We start from the raw sequence: 20,346 nt of genomic DNA, 5'->3' as shown, positions 1-20,346 counted from the left end.
ATGAATGCTCACCCTACACACAAATACACGCGCACGTATACCTGTGAACATACAATCACACAATACATACTGTTCATGTAAATATATGCACACTTATCTCCACTCTTTCATCTATTCCATTCGTAGGGGCCACATGCTCCGTCCAATGTCCTCTTTTCATCTCATTTGGTCACGTGATCATCAGCTCTGTTGGTTTGGAGCCTCCCTCCTCCAGTTGACCTCATCACCTGATCTGGGGCAGTGTGGACATCTGTCACAAGGCAATATTCTGAGGTGTTGGGCTTAAGACTCTGGTGTCGCTCTTGGGCAGGGGCTGTGTGTAAGACACGTGTCACCTCAAGGCACCCCAGGTAGAATGTCTGATCCCACTTGCCAGAGCCCAGTTCTGTGGCTAGGCACCACACTCCCAGATCTGGCTGACTCTGCACAGCGGGAATCTCAGAAGTCTGTTCCCAACGGTACAGAAGAAAGCGTGCAAACCTGCTCGTGCTCGACCACCCTCTTAGCAGACGGTCTCCGTCAGAGAGGGGGAAATTCCATGAATTAATGAGAGCAGAAGAAAATGTGTGGAGAGGGGATTCAGCGCAGTGAGAGGGCGCACGCCAGATTCCAGGCTGGACATGATGCCAGCCCGGCCCTTTAGTATTTCGGCGGTCTCTGGGGTGCTGGAGATGCTGTGGATGGTGTGAGCTCAGCCATTAATTGCCCTTCATGAGGCCTGTGACATTGTGTCCCTGTTTTATGTACATGAACTCCCCTGCCTCTGAGAGGTTCTGCTACCACTGTGAGATGTGAGCACAGATCCTGGGAAAGGCTGAGGGAGGTTCTGGGGTTTTCATTCACAAGACTGAGCTCAACCTTGGCAGCGCTGTGATGGTCCAGGGATCGGGACCAGATAGGCTACCAGGGAGAGGACACCTGGTCAGGGGAGGTAGGAAAAGTAACTCAGCTTGGGTATCCTGACACTGACTTCACTGGGCAGTGGTGTGTAGCAGGCCTGTGTTCAAAGCACAGAGGACCTTGTGTCTCCGTTCTGTTGACAGATGAGGAAACAGGCCTTCAGGTGTCCCTTCAACAAGTAGAGGACATCTCAGTTTAATGCTAGCCTGGGGAGGCCAGGGTAGAGTCATGTAACATCCAATAGTCCAGCTAGACCCCTGAGCTCCCAAAGCCCCACACCATACCGCACCAACTGAGAAAGGAGTCCACCATAGTGAACATACCATTTCAAACTAAAAGTCCCGATTTGGGGGAGAAGAACGCATGATCCCACCCTGACTGTCTAGTCCCCCACCCTGGTGTGTGAGCAGGATGGAGAAACCTCCAGGGTCCTGCCTCAGGGTAGCATGCCAGAAATGGCAGCTTTGGAGGAGGTGAATCTGAACTGGGGTTTAGTCTGAGACCTTTCTTGTGGTCTTTCAGCAAGTCAGTGAGCTTCAGCATCAGGTTCTGGGGAGTGTCCTCCTGCCTCCCATGCTGCTGGGCTGCAGAAAGGCTCTGATACCTGGGCTGCAACACTTCTTAATTCTCTCCTCCCTCTCCCTCCTTATTCTCTCTCCCACCTCCCATTGTCCTACACACACCCCCACTTATTGCTCCCCTGCACAGACTGAACTTGATACCAGGTGTGTCATCTTTGGTCTTACAGAATGTCAGCATCATGAGCCAGGGAAGGCAGGGCACTGCCAGCTTTAACCCATAAGAATTCAGGGCGTGGGCCTCATGCCCTAACTTGACTCCAGCAGGCCGGTAGATGGGCACTGCTACCAACCCTAACTGGGTTAGGGAACCAGTTGGGAGGCAGAGGAAGAGGATGTTAGTGTCCTAATGATTGACCTCTCTGTCTATAAAATGGATCCCAGTGGAATTGAAGAGGTAGCTCTGCAGTTAAGAGCGTACACTGCCTATGTATAGGACGTGAGTAGTGTTCCCAGCGCCTGCATCAGGCAACTCACAACCTCCTGTAACGCCAGGGGATTCAAGCCCCCTTCTGACTTTGCAGGCATCTGTGCACACACACGCACACTTTTAAAAAAATGGGTTCCTAAGGAGCCTGTAAATTTAGAGTTTCGAATGGTAGGAAGGCTGAGATCATGTTTCCATGGTAGAGTGCTGATGTGTCAGGCCTGGGTTTTACCTGAAACGGAAATAAACAAGCAAAGGCTCAAATGAAGCATGTGGCCGACCCTGTCCTGTGTCTGTAGCGCCCTGTCGGCTGAGATTCTGTCTGAGATGGGAGGCATTTAGTGTGTCCAAAAAGAACAAAGGCCAGTGGGACCCTCCAGAGTTGTCACGAGTGATGGGCTCACAGGATGCAGGGAGGGGACACGCTGGGGCAGCAACACTCACTTTGAAGTCAGACTGTTCTTGTGAAGGAAATCCAAGTTGCCAGGACAAAGACTGACAACAGCCATGTATGGTGAAGGACTGTCTTCCGCAAGCCCTACCCCTCAGTACAAGGACAGGGATGGCTGTTTGTTTAACCTGGGCAATCCCCTAGGAAGAGAAGTGTCAAATGACATTGAGGTTCTCCTGGTCACTCCCTGGGACCGAGCTGGATCCTTTTGTCCCAAGGGAAAGGGCAGGAAGAGCCGGTGTGGGTCCCAGAGACCTGCATGTGAATCTTCGTCCCCCATCGAGTCTCTCCTCTCCAGGCCTCTGTAAGGGCAAAATGCCAGGTCTCTCAGTGTGCAGGCACGTCCCAACCATCCAGAAGCAGGATCTGGAGCCAGGCTGTGCGTGTCCAACTCTGGCTTTGTTTATACATGCTGTCTTACCCTGAGCAGATGATGCCCTCTCTGGACTGCAGAATAGAGATGATATTCTCACAGAGTCTTGGTGAGGACTCAGTAGGTTGTGCATGAAAAGCACGTACTGTAGCTTGCATCCAGGTGTTAAGAAAAGTGAGGAGAGAGTTTGCACAAACTGTAAAGTGCCGTCTTTGTGTGTGAGTTCCTGGTTGACATAAAGAAAAGCCATGTGTTCACAGTTAATAACTGTATGGTTCTTAGCAGTCATCTGAAGTGATTCGCGGGTGGAAGCATCTACCCAGCTCCACCATGGATATAAACTGTAAAGTGTGCCCTGCCCAGTGAGTGGCCAGTTTCTCATCCTGCTCCGCAGAACATTGTGCCTAGTACATACAGGACAGGACAGTAGGAACATTTGTGAGTCATTCCACTCCAGCTGTTTGGTAGTTTCAGCCTCAAATCAAGGAAAGCAAGGCTTTGGGAAGGTCACCCCACCTAAGCTCCGTAGATCAGAAATGGGGAATTACAGAGTGAAATGTGGGCTGAACCTCAAACTGTCCAAGTGCAGAGAGACCCTTGAGGCTGCCCACAGAAAGGAGCGTGCCTTCCAGACCTTCCACAGCTGCTAAAACAGGCCTTATGCTAGGTGAGTCAAGCTCCTTCTAGGATAGAGATGTGGCCCCGGTGGCCAGTGTCACCAGGAGACTGCTGGACTTGGCTGTGACCCAGGAAAGGGAGTCCTTCCTGTGCCCTGGTCATCAGGGCCTGCAGCCTCACCCACTGGGGCCCATTGCCCTCATTGGCCAGGGTCTGGCATTTCCCATCTCTTGTTTGTACCCTGAGGACAGAATCAGGCATTACATATACACTTGGCAAAGCAACACAGGGAGGGGCCTCCTGCAGCCCCCCAGCTTCATCTCCTTTCTTCCTCTTTCCCCATAGCCAAGTACATCGGCTGCTACCTGGACAACACCCAGAGCCGGGCCCTGCGAGGAGTATCATTTTTTGACTACAAAAAGATGACAGTCTTCCGTTGCCAGGACAACTGTGCTGAACGGTAGTAACCTCTACCCCACTGCCTCTGTCATGTTCCCAGACATGTCCATTCCAACTCTTTCCACCCAGGGTTCCCTCCATGGTGTCCTTGGCCTTGTGGAAAGACTGTCAGAGAGTGGACAAGGGCTGTAGAAACAAAGATTGCAATCATGATTAATGTACATGCCTGTGTGTTTGTGTATGTTCATGTGTGTCCACATAAGCGGGTGTCTACACACATCTAAAATGTATATATAAGAAATGTTTGTGCAGGTGTGTGTGCATATGTGTTCACATACTTGTGTGTACACAAAGATTCATGTGAATGTGGTCTGTAGGAATATGACTGCAGCTGTGTGAACTGTGCTGGGGAGGAGGCTGTGAGGTGTGGTGTGCACGGTCAACTGTGTGAACTGTGCTGGGGAGGAGGCTGTGAGGTGTGGTGTGCACGGTCAACTGTGTGAACTGTGCTGGGGAGGAGGATGTGAGGTGTGGTGTGCACGGTCAGCTGTGTGAACTGTGCTGGGGAGGAGGCTGTGAGGTGTGGTGTGCACGGTCAGCTGTGTGAACTGTGCTGGGGAGGAGATGTGTGAGGTGTGGTGTGCACGGTCAGCTGTGTGAACTGTGCTGGGGAGGAGGATGTGAGGTGTGGTGTGCACGGTCAGCTGTGTGAACTGTGCGGGGAGGAGGATGTGAGGTGTGGTGTGCACGGTCAGCTGTGTGAACTGTGCGGGGAGGAGGCTGTGAGGTGTGGTGTGCACGGTCAGCTGTGTGAACTGTGCTGGGGAGGAGGTGTGTGAGGTGTGGTGTGCACGGTCAGCTGTGTGAACTGTGCTGGGGAGGAGGATGTGAGGTGTGGTGTGTACAGCCAGCTGTGTGAACTGTGCGGGGAGGAGGCTGTGAGGTGTGGTGTGCACGGTCAGCTGTGTGAACTGTGCTGGGGAGGAGGTGTGTGAGGTGTGGTGTGCACGGTCAGCTGTGTGAACTGTGCTGGGGAGGAGGATGTGAGGTGTGGTGTGTACAGCCAGCTATGTGAACTGTGCTGGGGAGGAGGTATGTAAGGTGTGGTGTGCACGGTCAGCTGTGTGAAATGTGCTGGGGAAAAGGCTTGTGAGGTGTGGTGTGCACCATCAGCTGTGTGAACTGTGCTGGGGAGGAGATGTGTGAGGTGTGGTGTGCACGGTCAGCTGATTACTTTGGTGAGCATAGTCATGACACCTAACCATCTCTAAGAAATAGTCCTTGTGTGGGATTGCAGGCCTGTGCCATCATGCCTGGCTTTAAACTGCAGCTCTCTAAGAGAGCAGTGTACAGACGCCCTGTGAACTCCCAGCTCTTCCAAGCCAGGGGGCCAACTGGCAATACAAGCCCCTTCACCAGCTGGAAGCCATTGAGTCCTCTCTAGAACCACGCCCCTCCTCCTCAACCTTCATCCCTTCTGGCTCTGAGTTACAGGCTGTCCCTTGTTTCAGAATCAGTAACGTACTTTCCTTGGGAAATGTTGTTTCTGTCTGTGGGTTCCGCTGTAGGAGAGGGGCCCGGGGATGTCTGAGAAGCAGACTCAGAGTGACAGGGACATGGAGGCAAGTAAGGTTCCAAGATGCTCAGTCATATCTGCTGTTCTTGCCTCCCAGAAAAAGTAGGCAGACGGGGAAAGGCCAACGCCACCTAGTCACCAGGATCTGTGCAGGCACAGATCTGGTGGCTCTGCCCATCCGCCAGCACTGAATAGGAGGCAGCCATAGCCACTGACAGTTCCTTTGGGGACAGGTTTTTGCAGGTCTCTCTCTGAGGAGCCCCCATGACTCTGGAGATTGTCTCTGGGAGCATGGTGGTCAGGGGGCTGACAAGACCTCCCTATCCCCTTCCCCGAGTCCTCAGCCAGAACCCACAGCCTCCCTTAGACTGTGTTTAGACTGGTGTCCACTGAGTGTCCTTTTTAGGGAAGAATTTCACGGCAAGGAAACAAATAGCATCTCCTCAGAACTCCTGGAATTTTGTTTTGCTTTGTTTTCGGGAAAGAAATTTTTTCTTGGCTGGAAGTGTGAGCTTGGCTTTATAGCCTGCCAAAGGGGTGCAAGCACCCTGCCTCCTCCCCTTCCCCCAGTGCTTCTCAGGGGACTTGGCAATGTAGGTGTCTCCTTGGGTGATGTTTCGTGGAAGGCAGAGGTTGGGGCCTGCAGTGCTGAGAGAGGACTGGAGGAGGGGTGTGGTGTGTGTGTGTGTGTGTGTGTGTGTGTGTGTGTGTGAGAGAGAGAGAGAGAGAGAGAGAGAGAATGTTTGAGTGAATACGTGTGTGTACATGAGTGATTGTGTGAATTTGTACTTGTATGTGAATGAGTTAATATGTGTATATGAGTGAATGTGTATGAGTATCTGTGAATGTATGAATATGTGTATGTATAAGTGAATCTGTGTGTGTATAGAGTGAATTGTGTGTTATGTGTGAGTGTGTTAATATAGACATGGGAAGTGGTATGGGGATACAGCACGGCAGGCAGTGATGAGGGCTGGTGGGTATCTCCAAGACGTTCTCCCTGTCCCCAAGGGGTCTCTGAATTCCTTCCCCCCTCCAGGTGCCTCAGGCCCACTGACTCCCCACCCTCTGTGACTCCCAACAGGTTGTCCTTCCCTTTGGAGTAGTTATGACCCCCCATTCTTCCTCCAAGCTCCCCGCCTCTCCAACCCTTTTGTCCCTTTTCTGAGGTCTCCTGTGCTCTCACTCCTTGGTCTCCATGCCTCGTGGAGACTCTGTCCATCCCCTGTACCCCAAAGTCTCCCGGGTCCTGTTACCTGAGGGTGTCTCCCATCCCCTGGGGTCTCCCTGGCCGTGTGGTCCTGCCTGACACCTGCCTCTCCCAGGGGTTACCTGTATGCTGGGCTGGAGTTCGGCGCCGAGTGCTACTGTGGCCACAAGATCCAGGCGGCCAACGTGAGCGAAGCCGAATGTGATATGGACTGCAAGGGAGAACGAGGAAGCGTGTGTGGCGGGGTCAACCGCCTCTCGGTCTACCGCTTACAGCTGGCCCAGGAGTCTGCCCGCAGGTGTACGTGAGTCCTCCCCTCGCCTCTGCTGGGACACACTAGCCCTCCACTGCCCACTGCTCTCATCTTCAATGTCTGCCCTGCGCCGTCTGTGATGCCCCATCACCCCGAAACCACCATAGGCTTCCCCTCCCACCTTGGTGTCCACTCCAGCCACTCAATGTTCCTGTGTCCCTGCTCTCCTCTGCCTTGAGGCTGAACCTGATCTTGGCCTGTCTCTTCTGAGATGAAATTGTCTCCATGGCCTAGGACAATGTAGTAAGAGCACAAAGCCTTTGTCCTTTCCCGAGCACTTCATGCCATCTTCACAGTGGCCTTGGAAGTAGGCACAAGGAAAGCCAGACCTCGTGGCACAGGCCTGACATCCCTGCTGCTGGGGAGGCTGGTGGGAGATGATTCCAAGTCAAGACCAGCCTGGGCTACAGAGAGGGTTCCAGGCCAGCCTGGGCTACATAGTGAGAACCAGTCTCAAAACAAGTTGAAGGAGTGGGAGGGTGTTGGTGATGTAGCTCAGTGGTAGAGCACTTGCCTGTCATGCGCAAGGCCCTGGGTTCAATCTCCAGGACCACAAAATAAAAAGAAATGTAAGAAGGAAGGGAAATGAGGGAGGATGGGCAAGCCTGAGGCTTTGCTTTTACTTGCTTCCATCTGAGACCAGAAACCCATTGCAATGCCACAACTCTAAGCAGAGGGGGACTTTTCTTTAGCTCTGCTGACTTTTCAGAGTTCCCCTGAGCTTGCCAGTGTTCCCAGCTTGGTAGTTTGCAACCAAGGAGAGCAGGTGGTGGGAGAGGCAGGAGACGTCTTTGCTGTAGCCGCTGTCCCACAGCCCCTTCCTAAGCAGGGGGTGTTGAGTTCCGGTTCTTAGCTGCTTGTCAAGAGTCAGCTGGTAACCAGGTGCTAAGCTCAGGTCAGGCTTGACTCCACGTCTCCTCCCATAGCCTTTCCCAGGAGTTGCCACTGGCAACCGTCGCTATCCACAGCGAGGGGATGAGGCTTTATGCATTGAAGGACTTTTGCCAAGGCCCACACAGGCAGGAAGAAAAACCACAAGGGCTTCAACTTCGTCAGGGTTTCTATTGCTGTGCTAGACCCCACGATAAAACCGACTTGGGGAGGAGAGGGTTAATCTCACTTCCACCTCACTGTCCATCATCCAAACTGTCAGGCTCTTCTCAAGGCAGGAACTGAAGCAGAGGCCATGAAGGAACACGGCTTATTGGCTTAGTACTCATGGCTTTCTCACCCAGCCTTCTTATACCACCCGGAACCATCAACCCAGGGCTGGGCCCCTTCCACGTCAGTCATCGACGAAAGTACAACACAGGCAGACCAACGTGGTGGGGACATTTTCTCAACTTAAATTAATTTCTTTTCCAAACTGACTAGAGCCTGTGTCAAGTTGACATAAAACTAGCCAGGCACAGGCTCCTGGGGCTCGTCAGCCAGGCTCCACTTCAGACTTCGTGAAATGGAGTAGCTCCGGTCTGTGTCACTTTTCTCCTGCTATGGTAAAACACTATGGCCAAGGCAGCATGGAGAAGGAAGAGTCTGTTTGTGCTTGTGGTTCTAGAAAGAGAAGAGCATGGAGCCAGGGGCAGAAGGCTGAGCAATCACATCTCAGCCACAAGCATGAAGCAGAGGCAAACAGAAATAGCACCAGGCTTTGAATCTTGAAGTCCAGGACTGGGTGTGGTGGCGCATGCCTTTAATCTCAGCACTCAGGAGGCAGAGGCAGGCAGAGCCTCTGAGTTTGAAGCCAGCCTGGTCTACAGAGTAAGTTCCAGAATAACCAGGGCTGCAGACTGAGACCCTATCTCAAAAATAAACAAAGAAACAGAAACAACAACAACAAAAAACCTTTCAAGGTTCACCCCCAGTGACATACTTCCTCAAGCAAGGCCATATCTCCCCAGAACCTCCCCCAAACAGCACTAACTGGGGAACCAAGATTCAGATGCCTGAGATGATGAAGAACATTTTTTCATTCAAACTACCATGACGTTGTTTGGTTTTGATTTTGGCTTTTGCAATGGCGGGGCATGGAACCCAGGATCTCAGACATGCTAGATAACTGCTCTCTACACCCTCTATCTTCATCCTAAAACAGTCCGTAGCCCAGGCAGCCTTGAGCCTGTGAAGCCGCTGTCTCAGTCTCCAGAGTAGCTGTAATGACAGGTCTGAGCTACCAGACACAGCTGGGTTCTACACCTCTAAGATGCCCACAGGCTATTCCAGGCTGTTGGTCCATAGCCCCCATCCTCGGTACACTGAGGCAAGAATGCACAGCTGAGTTTGGCAGGAGCTTTGTTCCTGGTTGGCTGTGGGGACAGGGTGTCTTCTCTGAGGCTGTCTCTGTAACAGCCTGTCACTGGGTGATATGTTCAGGGCTTGAGTTCCTGAGCTTTGGTGGCCTCATACAAGTTTACCCTGTAGCTAACAGGGTTGTGCTTGTCACCAGTTGGCAAATGCACTGGTTACGCCATTTGGTTCAGCTGGCAGAGTGCAGAGGGAGGAAATCTCAGCTGGAGAAAACCTGTGCAGTGGGCTTGGGTCTGACCATTGGCGCAGCCAGGTTCTAAGTGGCAGATTTCTCATCCTCATGACTGACTTCATTTGTACTGATATCAAGTTGTTAAAATGGTCATATGTTGACCATCTGAATAGACGGCCTCAAAGTGTTGCAGTCACCTCGAGAGGATGCTGCTGCTGCTTGTGGATGCTCCTGGGATGGGTGGAAAAGATTTAGGTTGTGTGTCTTGCTCATTAGATAATCTGGAACACCACGACCCCCAATTCTCTGGTGTAACACTTAAACCAAAAGCTTCTCATTTGGATGAGATGTATAACACGCATGGGTGGTGGGGATCTCTTATGTGAAGGGGTCTTTACACATGGAGGGAGGACTGGCTAGCAGGGAAGCATCCTCCCTGCTCAGCCTGCCCATCTCTGTGATAGTAAAAGTGCCCTGAGTATGGCATCGTACTGCCTGTTGTATCGTGTCTAAAAGGAGACGGGGTCATTTCTACCCAGAGAAGAGCACTACACCCTCTGCTCATCAGAGGGTGCTACGCAAGGAATGAAGTCATCTGCCAGAGAACTAAAGGAAAGCCCAAGCCTCGAGGCTGCTTCCCTTGAGACTAGAATGAAGGTGGTGTGGGCAAGAAGACAGGAGGTTGACCAGATGTCCAGCCAGGATGCCTACTGGGCTCCCACTCAGCAGTCAGCAGCATGGCATATGGAGAAGCTGAAGCAGGGCACTGTGCACTTACATGTAGCTGCAGTGTGGGAGGTGTAGCCTCTCTTCCAGGGAAGCCACAGTCCTGGGGTAGCAGTTGGGTGCCAGTCGGGAGTAAGCAGAGGCAGCCTGAAGGAGCCAAGGGGACACTTGAGTGGAATCCTCTTCTCGGGAGAGTCTAGGTGAGCCAGAAACCAGCATTCAGCCAGAAGCAACAGTCCAGATTCAGCTAATGTCTCGTTGGAATAATCTTCCTCATCTGTCTCCATTGAATGCTGTGGAAACTGATGTACAGAGAACAGAAATGACTCCATGGGACACCCTCCCAGACATCATAGAAGGCAGCACATTTGGTGGAGATCCTCAAATTGTGGATAAAGCGTTCTCTAGTAAAGAAGGAAAGAGCACCCAGATCTGAGACACATTACCAAGGAACATGGGGGAAATCTCGGCAAAGAGGTCTAGACCTGAATAGGCCTGGATGCACACCGGGAGGTGTGACAGGCATGTCTTTCCGATGCCATGGTGCCGTCCGCTGACTGCAAATGCCTTGAATGGGTTTCTGAGTCCCATTTGGAACATCACTTCTATAAGGACTCAGTTTTGCCTAACTTCTTTCTCCCTTGATCCCTCACCCCTGACCCATTTCCTGTCTCCTGGTTCTGTTGCCTTTGCCCCAACTCCAAAGCACCCTTGACTCTCATACCTGGGATCTGCTTTAGCCGTAAACAACTAAGAGAGGTCACTGCCTCATGACCAATAGCACAGGTTACATAGGTGAAGAAGAAAGTGACCTTTCCAGGAAGTGGAGAGGGCAGAAACAAGACTCCATTTGCAGAGTCTCTTGAGAAAACACACAGAACACTTCCATTCAAGATCCCATGGGGCATTTATTCCCTGAGCATCACACAGATGGGTCTGTGAGGGGGTCGCTTGTTCCTGCAGCAAGCAGTGAGGATATTCAGAGGTGGGCCAGGTCGATCCCTGTAGTTGCCCTGCCATTCTGCCTTAACACAGGCTCTGGGGCACGCAGATTCACTCGATGTCAAAGAACCAAGAAATGGACTATCTTCTTGGTGAGGTTGCATTCGTCACACCAGTTTGCTAAACGTGCCTTCGAGTTCAGCTCTCTCCCAGAGGGACGGACCAGCTGGTGGTCGGAGACGTTGTGATTAATTAGGAGGTCCCAAGGGGCTGCATTTGCCTGAAAGATGCTGGGTTCGGGTGGAGAAGATGCTGAAAGTTGTGCTGAGCGAGGGGAGTTCCCAGCCTTGTGTGTGGCTGTCCACGCTGACCGCCCTCTGGTGCAATTGAAACCCGTGACTGTCACCCAGCTTTCCCTGGGCTCAGTCCTTTGGTCCACCTTGCTCCCTCCCCCACCCCTCCACCCCGCTAAGGTTCCTGCTCTCCCCTTCCCTTCCCTTCCCCTTCTTAATGAGTCATTATGAAATTCACAATAACCCTGAAGAATCCCGCAAATACCTCCTAGCTTGGGTAGTGAATTCTGTCCATGATTGTTAGCTCTGGAGACTCCCATCTTTGAGAGTCTGAAGTAGAATTCTGTGAGGTTTTTGTTTTCTGGTTTCCGCTCACTGGTACTTCCTTCCTGATACTCCTACCTCCAGCTTGTCCAGGAAACTTGTGTCTCTTTGGATGGACCTTGCCAGCTCCATTTCTGCCAGAAGCTAACATATGGCACTGGTGATTCTTGCACTCACAGGAGACAGTACTGATCGTAGCAGGTGGACTCGGCTGGAGCTTCTCTAAGCAAAATTCATGAAGGCAGGCAGGCAGACACAGGGAGTGGTGTGGATTTTTCCACTCCAGTTTTTATTTCTTTGCTACACTGACTCTGGCCAGTCTACAGATCCATTCTGAACCTCTGAGCGTTGTCTGTAAGTTAAGGACAACTCCAGCCATCACTGGGGCCACAAAGCAAGTGAGAGTCTAGACAGTATCAGCATGGTGACGCTGCTTCTAACAGAGTCTGCGGGTTTGCTCTGAGAGCTGCCTAGTTCAAGCTACTTGGATTTCCAACACCCACAGGATCTTCTGGTGATGTATAAAAATAGCCACCTTGAACCCTTCTTAGACAGGGAGGTTCTTTGTGTATTCAGTGTCTCTCTGACTGTAGGGAGCTCATTGGCTGAGAATAGCTTCTGGCTAGCATCATCCGCTAGCCAGCATCTTTAATACCATGGAACTTGGCCTAATAACCCTTGGGGGGGGGGGGTAGCCCCTTTCCAGCCAAGGAAGACTCCTCCACGTCTGCCTCTGAACTGGTGCCCGGTAACATTTGCCTCATTTTTTGTGATGTGCCAGAACAATGAAGTAGCTGGATTTCATGCACCTGCCCCCAAAGCATGCAGTGTGCCGTCGCTCTGCTCAACTCTTTCTAGTAAAAAGTTCAAGCCAATGGGGTCACGAGTGTCCCTGATAGACTGCCAATAAGAGTTGACATTGTCAAAGTATGGGGCACAGGCTTCTGCAACCGCCTCGGGATCCTGCTATGGAGCCTGAGAAGAATCCTAGAAATAAGCATGACTGGTGTGGTCTCCGGAGCCCCTCCTTAGCGTTGGGCAGAGCTCACATGGAGACACAGAAGTTAGAAAGCACCACTGACTGCAGAAAGACTGGGGTACAAGCCAGTTCTGTTCTCGATGGCTGAGGGACCTGGAGACAGGTTTTTCTAGGATGGCTAAGGGACCTGGAGGGGGTCCTTCTACGTCTTGGGCTCTCGGCCTGTAGAACAGGGTCATAGTTCGGATGGCCTCACAGGTTGCTGTGAAGACAAATGAGACCCTGCATGAAATATGTCTGACATCATGATGCACACAGAAGTTGCTGTTACAGTCGCTATGGTTGCTATGGTAAGGGCTATGGTGGAACGTGACTGGGAAGTGTCACTCAACCAGTGGCCTCTGAAAGGCTCTGACCCTGGCCTCTATAAGGGATTCTTTCTTGAGCCCTTACACTGTTTCCCCGATCCAAGGTGACTGGAGGCTGGTGCCACGGTGCCTCTGCTAGGGAATGGAGTAGCAAGACCAGAAGCAGCCCGTGAAGAGTCTTAAGGAGCCAGTCACTCATGAAGAGTCCCCTAGGCCTGCTGGAGCTCTCGGGAATACCCATAAGGCTTCAGACGTGGCTGCCCAAGGAACAGAAGACTTACCCATGTCTGGCTGAGGGTGGCTCCAGGGGAAGTTGCTTCTAGACACTAAATCATAGTGTCTGGCCACCCTCATCCTGTCCTGGGGTGGGTGTGCATATTAAAGGAATACTGACAGTAGCTGCTGCTTAGTCCCAAGCCTCTGTGTGTACAAGTGGAGGAGAGGACAACCCCTTTCACAGATGAGGAAAACTGAGGCTCAGTGAAACGTGAAGGTGATCGTCTAAATCCACTAACCCAGAGAAGTCGATTTTGCCCTGGACTCCAGAGATTCTCCATCATGAAAACATCATCTAGTCCTGTGGAAATCCAAATATCTTTATACCACAGAGGCCAAAGGAAGCCACTGGCCACCTCACTTTTATTTTCAAATCTAAGAGACATTAGGCAGACATTCTTGTGACCCATAAAAAAAGGAGGGGGAAGGAAGGCAGTGAGGAGACCAGAGTCCAGCTACCATTAGCATGTTCAGTGTCCAGTTGACCAGGCTGTAGTGGACAGTCACTCAAAGACAGAAATGGCCTCCACTACGCTCCCAGGGCTCCTGAGGATTGGCTGGACCCTTTCCTTGCTGACTTAGAATGCTCCCCCATCTCCTGGGCTTCAGGAGCCCTGTGGCTCTGCAATCTTCCCCAGGAGCTCAACAGGAGCATCCTACACCTGCTGCTGGAGCTGACTCTCATCCTGCTGCCCTCTGGACCTGTTCCCCAAGCTGTCTCTGTCGCTTTGCGGCTCAGCAATCCTCACCTTATCTGAAATCAGGGCTTCCTGTTCAGCCCTTCTCCCTGGCTCCACTCATGAGCAGCTGCTTACAGGACAAAGTAGACTCCTCTCAGCGGCACTGGCTGCAAAGTCCTCATTCTCTCCCTGCCCTTTGCAGTCTGGGCTCCTGATGCCCAGGCTGACTCTATGCCTCTCTCCCGCTTTCCTCAGTCTCAAGGCAGCAGGTACAGAGGAAGACCTGCTGCAGCTTACAAGGCTCCTCCATATCATTCCTAATCTAGGCCCTGAGAACATTCAGGCTGTGCTGTGGGAAGTCAGGGAAGTGCTTACCTTTTTTTAAAAAAATGTTTTTAATACAGTGTTCTGCCTCCATGTATGCCTGCATGCCAGAAGAGGGCACCAGATCTCATTTTATGATGGTTGTGAGCCACCATGTGGTTGCTGGGAATTGAACTCAGGACCTCTGGAAGAGCAGTCAGTGTCCTTAACCTCTGAGCCATCTCTCCAGCCCTGGAAGCACTTACCTTTCTGGGAAGAGACTTCCCCGTGTGGGCTGGACTCTAGCCAAGGCCCACCTCTCCTGCTTCCCCTCTGCAAAGTACATTGCCTCTTAGATTCAAACCTGGCTGCTCAAAGGACCCTTGGGAAATACTGGACCCCTGTGTATTCTGTGGGTCAGCCCGGAGTGGCAGGTTAACTTAGGTCAGCCTTGTCCTGAGCTAGGTGAAGGGAACCCTGCAATGGCTAACTGGCTATCCAGCAGGGCAGATAGACACATACCCACCGCCAGAGCCCTGGACTGCCCCTGAAGAAGCCCACAGGGTCCCACCTGCATCTCCACGTTTGGAATCTGTGTGCCCAAACAGGTGGATGCATCATGGACAATCTCATATACACACATCCCACCCACACCTTCCCACTGTCCACACACACACTTGGTGAGGTCTGGCCCTCTGTGCCCTCATTCCCATCCCCTCATCCCCTTGGATGTAGACAGACACATTCCTTCCCATATACCTCAACACCCTTCACCCCTTCTGACTCAACTCTGTCCTTTCTGAGGGTCTTAGGCACCATCAGGGTGATAGAAAGGGACACAGAACAGCTGGGCTACAGCTGCAGTTCTACGGCTACTATGAAGAGAGACAGGCTCCAAGATACCCAAGCCCAGGCCAGCACAGCCTCAGTGAGAACTGTCGGAGCAGGAAGGAGACAACCACCAAGCCAGCACCTCACCGCCCCATCACCTGAGCTGGCATCCAGCTAACAGTGTTCTCTGGCCAACAGAGATCATACGGGCTATTGTGTAGGCTTCCTGCCTCATTCTCTAAACCTTGTGCTCAGAGACCACGCTCCCTTCCCTCCCCTCCCCTGCTTGGCAAATAGGTGAGCTTCTTTCACCAGCCCCCAGGTGGCCTTATGGGGCTTCCCCCTGTGTACCCACCCATGCAGCTGGATGGGCGACTCTGGCGTTTCTCTGTGGGGCATTGGTGGTTTTTTGGGTGCTAGAGAGATGTGCTGTACAGGGCATGCGGTTCCATGTTTCGACTCTCTCAGGGCTGGTGAAGCCTCAAGATGTCGTGCTAATCAAAGGTGAATCCATACTTTCCCAAGTACTCACTTGATAAGATAGTCCAGTCTCTGCTCCCCATGTTCATGCAGGGAAACTGAGGCCTGGAGAGACTGCACAGAAACTGAGCTGCATTCTTCCCAGTGCTGCTGCCTCCAGTCCCAAATAGAAATCTGAGACATCGCAGGAGAGCACACACCCTGGCGTGACATAAGAATTACGCTGTAAGTCTGTGCAATGCCTGTGCTGTGGGCCAGTGCCACCGTGAGCTCAGGCCACAGGCGTCGGATGGTAGAAATGACCATGAGGGTGTCTTTGAGACCTAAATCTTAGACATTCTATTCCTGAACACCACATCTCCTACATGGAAGAAATTTTCCATCTCTTGCCAGCCCACAAATCTAAGGTGTGTACGCGCCAGAATGTGGATCTGCCCTACAACTCTCAGATCCGCCGAGCTGGAGGCCTGTGCCCTCCGCAGCTTCCTTTGCTCTGAGAGCAGCTGGGAAGAACGGGGCACCTCTACAACAGTTGCTTCTTAGTTTCTCATCGAACTTTCTCAGTGAGTTTGCCTTTTGCAGACTTTTGGAGTTTGTTTCGTTCCATAGCCCAGGATGGCCTCAAATTCACTACATAGCCAAGGATGACCTTGAACTTCTGACCTTCCTGCCTCCAGCTCCCAAGTGCTAGGATTACAGTCTTTTGTCCCCATGCCTGGTTTATGCAGTACTGGTGATGAAACCAGGGTTTTGTACATGCTAGGCAAGCACTCTACCAACCAAGCCACACCCCTAGGCCCCTTGCAAAATTTTCAGGCGACTGGAACATGCTGGTACTTCAACGGTGCTCAGCTGGGTGCTGACACACAGTAGGGACTGTGTAAGTGCCATCAGTCCCTGATCCTGTGTTTAAGAGTTCGGTTCTTTGTCGTGATTGATTCTGGGAAAAAGCATTCAAGTCAAGATCTGAGCAGTAAAGAGCTGGGGTGTAACTCAGTGGGAGAGCAAGCCTAGACTGTACTAGGAACTTGGGTTGGTTCCAGCACTGCAAGAAAGCAAGATCTGAGACTCAAACCAAGTCCGATAGGTTTTGAAATATGCTCCATGAACCTTGCAAGAGATCACAGGGACCATGTCCTGCTCTTTTTACTTACATAAAATTCATATTCATTGTGGAAAGGAATAGAGAAGAGCTTTTATTAGAGAAAGAGAGATGCACTCACCTCCTTCCTGGACCCATCAGAGTTCCACATTTCCCATCTAGAGCTTTCCTCTGTACTCTTACCCCAGGCTCTGCTTGCCCAAACCCAGCCAAAGACCATGGTTCCAGATGTTTTCTTCAGGGGCGACTCCTCTTGGGGACACAGCAGTGGGCTCCCAGTATTCTACTATGCCACTGGGGTGTTTCCAGGTTAAGGATCTTAAAAAGAGTCCCCTCCCATCTCCTGCCACTATAGCAACTCTTGCAGCCGATATGAGTCCGTTCTTGGTCAGCATAGATTTCTGAGGTCAGGGACTTTCCCCTAAAGCCCAGCATAGGGGAGGAAGAGGGACCCTGGAGCTGGGAGGAAGGGTGGTACCCAGGATGCTGCCAGATGCTTTGCTCCCTGCGTCCTGCAGTGCTGGCCCTTATGAATATGTGAAAAACCCTACATACCATGTATCTGTTCCTTGAGTGAGGCAGCACCACCATGAGGCACAGGGGGGCCAAAAAAGAAAAGGGGTCAGGTGAACCCATCTCGGCCACCTCTTGACACAAATGTCAGGGCAGAGGAGCGTCCCCTGAAATTCTGAGCTCATTCACCAGGAACAAGCCGGTGCTTTTCCTCTCTGTTTTGACTTGCTGTGTGACCTCAGGCAAATTCTGCCTTCTCTGGGCAACCGTCTAGATTTTTTTTCCAGAAGGGGATTTATTGGAATGACTTATAGGCTGTGGTTTGAATAGTCCAACAATTGCTGTCTTTTGACAGAAAGGCTAAGGGTCTGGTAGCTGTTCAGTCCTTGAGTCTAATTGTCAACAGCCCCAGGAAATTCTAGAAAGCTGCTGGTCTTCAGTCTACACTGGGATCCTGAAGAAGTGGATTCTAATATCAGCGAGGGACAAGATAGACGAACTTGCCAGTGAGAATGAGAGCAAGTAGGCCAAAGGCAGCAGCTTTCTTCCTTGTCCTTTTATGGGGCTGCCCCTAAAGGTGTGGTCCAGATTCAGGGTGGATCTTCTCACCTCAAGTGATCCAATCAAGAAAATTCCTCGCATGCTTGCTCAGCTACCTGGGCCTTAATTGGTTCCAGACACGGTCAGGTTGATGATCAAAGTAGCTGTCCCTAGGTCTGACAGCTCTGTCTGCCTTTTCAGATGGAAGTGCTGTATTTAGGGGCTGCTTCCGCCGACCGAACAACCTCTCCCTGGCCTTGCCTGTGACAGCCGCCATGCCAAACATGTCTGTAGACAGGTGTGTGGACCTCTGCACAGAGAAGGTAAGCTAGGGCTGTTTGCGGCATTCGGGGTGCAAGGACGGGGTGTCAGGAAGTCCAGGGAGCAGGATGTGGGCTGGATAAGTCACAGTCACTAGCAACAGATGAGGTCACAGGTCGTGGCTGTGATGAGACAGGAATGCATTAGTTCATGGATTCAAGGCAGCCGAGTCACACAGAGTGGCAGGAGTTGCCTACTTGCGTCTAGTGGTGAGGGAGTGTGAGATTGAGGATGCCTGAGGAGACACAATAAACACTCGTAGGTAGGTAGTGACATCAGTAGTGGCCCAGTGGCACCCAGCTGCATGCCGCCTTTCTCTCTGCATCTAAACAGTTCCCATAATCTATCTGAGAAAGCAGCGCCATGGAAGCAGAGCTCACTGGATGTGCTGTGTGCTTTTCTCTCCTGAGTCTTCTTGGATCTGTGACCAGGGGGAAATCTGGTCTGCATCTGGTTTGGGAGCCAACTGGACAGAGTTAGCCTGGGGTCAAAGGAGACAACCCAAGGCTTCTTTGGGTGTGCACACGTATATCCTTTTGGTTGAAAAGCACACAGCTTTTGGCTAACAAGTGTAGGCAAACCTGCTCGTTCGTTCCCAGCTGCCCAGACCTGAATAATCACACAGAAATTATATTAATTGCAATACTGTCTTGTTAATAGTTTAAGCATATTTTTAGCTAGCTCTTACATTTTAAATTAATCCATTTCTATTATTTTATATTTTACCATGGGGCTCATGGTTTACCAGCAAGGTTCCAGCGGGCTCTGGCGGGCATCTTTCTCCTTAGGCAGCTACATGGCATCTCCCTGACACTCTATCTACTCTTTCTCTACATCTATGTCTGTTTGGATTTTCCACCTGACTGAAAGCAGCTTCTTTATTAACCAATGATAATAAAACATATTCCTAGCGTACAGAGGGGAATCCCACATCAAACATGATGTCTCAGTGGGTAAAGACTTGCCACCAAGTTTGAAGACCTGGGTTTGATTCCCAGGACCCATATGGCAGAAGGAGAGACCTGGTTTCTGCCCTCTGCCCTCCACATGCACACTATGGCATGCACATGGACACATGATCAGTGGATGATTTACAACATTTCCCAAGATGTGAACTGTGTGACAGACACACAAAAGACAGGGGCAAGATCAACAGAGGCATGTGCCCTTGACTCTCTCCCAGGCTCCCGGGGAAAGTGTCTGTGTAGTGCTGACACTCTCTACCACAGCTCACAGTGAATCCCTTTTGCCAAAAAAGATGGCATTGACCCCAGGCTCACTTACAGCAGAACCCGGGCAGCATTTACCAACACTAGCCATTTAGTGTCCTGGGGTTGAGTTCCAGCACGCCTTGCCTTGCCTGCGTCATACTGAACTGTCAAGGTTCTGCAGAGGCCCTGCACATCCTCAGCTCTAGTGACTTCTAAGCCCTAATTTGGTACTAATGCTGTGTAAGGAGTTGCTATGGTGACTGCAGAGGGAAAGGAAAGGTCCAGGCGTTCAATGACGAGATAGTACTTTTCTGGAATGTTTTTTTAAACCTCACCATGGAGTCAACAGATGGGGAGAGCTGGTATAGTCTATGGGTCTCCCTTTGCTGCGTAGGAATGTGTGGGAACCCACTTCTCCACTGATCTTCCTGGTTACAGATACCAAGTTTATCCTGAAGTCTTATTTCAAATAAGGAGTCATATAAACAGTTAATCAACACAAGTACTGGAATGGAGGCAGTCTGCCAGGAGGGTAGCTGCTGATGTCTGGGGAGGAGGATGGTTGGGCTGTACAAGGACCAGGTGACTCACCCTCTCTTCTCATGCCCAGGAGTACCCCCTAGCAGCTCTCGCTGGCACCGCTTGCCACTGTGGGTTTCCTACTACACGATTCCCTCTTCATGACCGGGAGGATGAGCAGCTGTGTGCACAGAAATGCAGTGCTGAAGAGTTTGAGAGCTGTGGGAACCCCAGCTACTTCATTGTGTACCAGACACAGGTCCAAGGTAAGCCAGCCTGCTTCGACAGACCCTCCTTCCCAGAGGTGTCCTGACCGGTCTGTTTCCTAAAGCCTGCAGTGTGGGAAGAAGAGAACTGACGAGAGGACAGAGGACTGGACTGGTGACGTTGCCTAGGCTTAGGGCTCCTGGGTAGAAGACAAACGGGGTGTCTGAGAGGAAGTTCTGATGACCTTATGTCTGCCCCTCATCACTGGGGGCTCTTAGTGGCTCTTTGCTGATAGAAGAGGCAGTGAGAGTGAGTGGAAAGAGAGCCCTGGGTCTCCTCTCCTCCAGTACAGACCCAGCGGTGATCTTGAACAGCTCACACCAACTGTCTGGGCCTCAGTTTCTTCA

At 51.5% G+C, this 20,346-nt stretch overlaps 1 protein-coding gene across 3 annotated transcripts in view; it reads left to right on the top strand.

Annotated features, from left to right (window-relative positions):
* Positions 1–20,346, top strand: part of Wscd2 (WSC domain containing 2) — a 95,016-nt gene that overhangs the window by 54,872 nt on the left and 19,798 nt on the right. For all 3 annotated transcript variants that reach the window (XM_057763991.1, XM_057763992.1, XM_057763993.1), the window contains 4 exons: positions 3,693–3,807; positions 6,648–6,832; positions 17,883–18,004; positions 19,824–19,998. In XM_057763991.1, the coding sequence (XP_057619974.1) occupies positions 3,693–3,807; positions 6,648–6,832; positions 17,883–18,004; positions 19,824–19,998 (597 nt within the window). The remainder of the gene's footprint in view (positions 1–3,692; positions 3,808–6,647; positions 6,833–17,882; positions 18,005–19,823; positions 19,999–20,346) is intronic.

Source organism: Chionomys nivalis, chromosome 3, assembly GCF_950005125.1.
Source record: "Chionomys nivalis chromosome 3, mChiNiv1.1, whole genome shotgun sequence".
NCBI lineage: Eukaryota > Metazoa > Chordata > Mammalia > Rodentia > Cricetidae > Chionomys > Chionomys nivalis.
The sequence above is the reverse complement of the archived record's forward strand: the minus strand, read 5'-3'. Positions and strand labels throughout refer to the sequence as shown.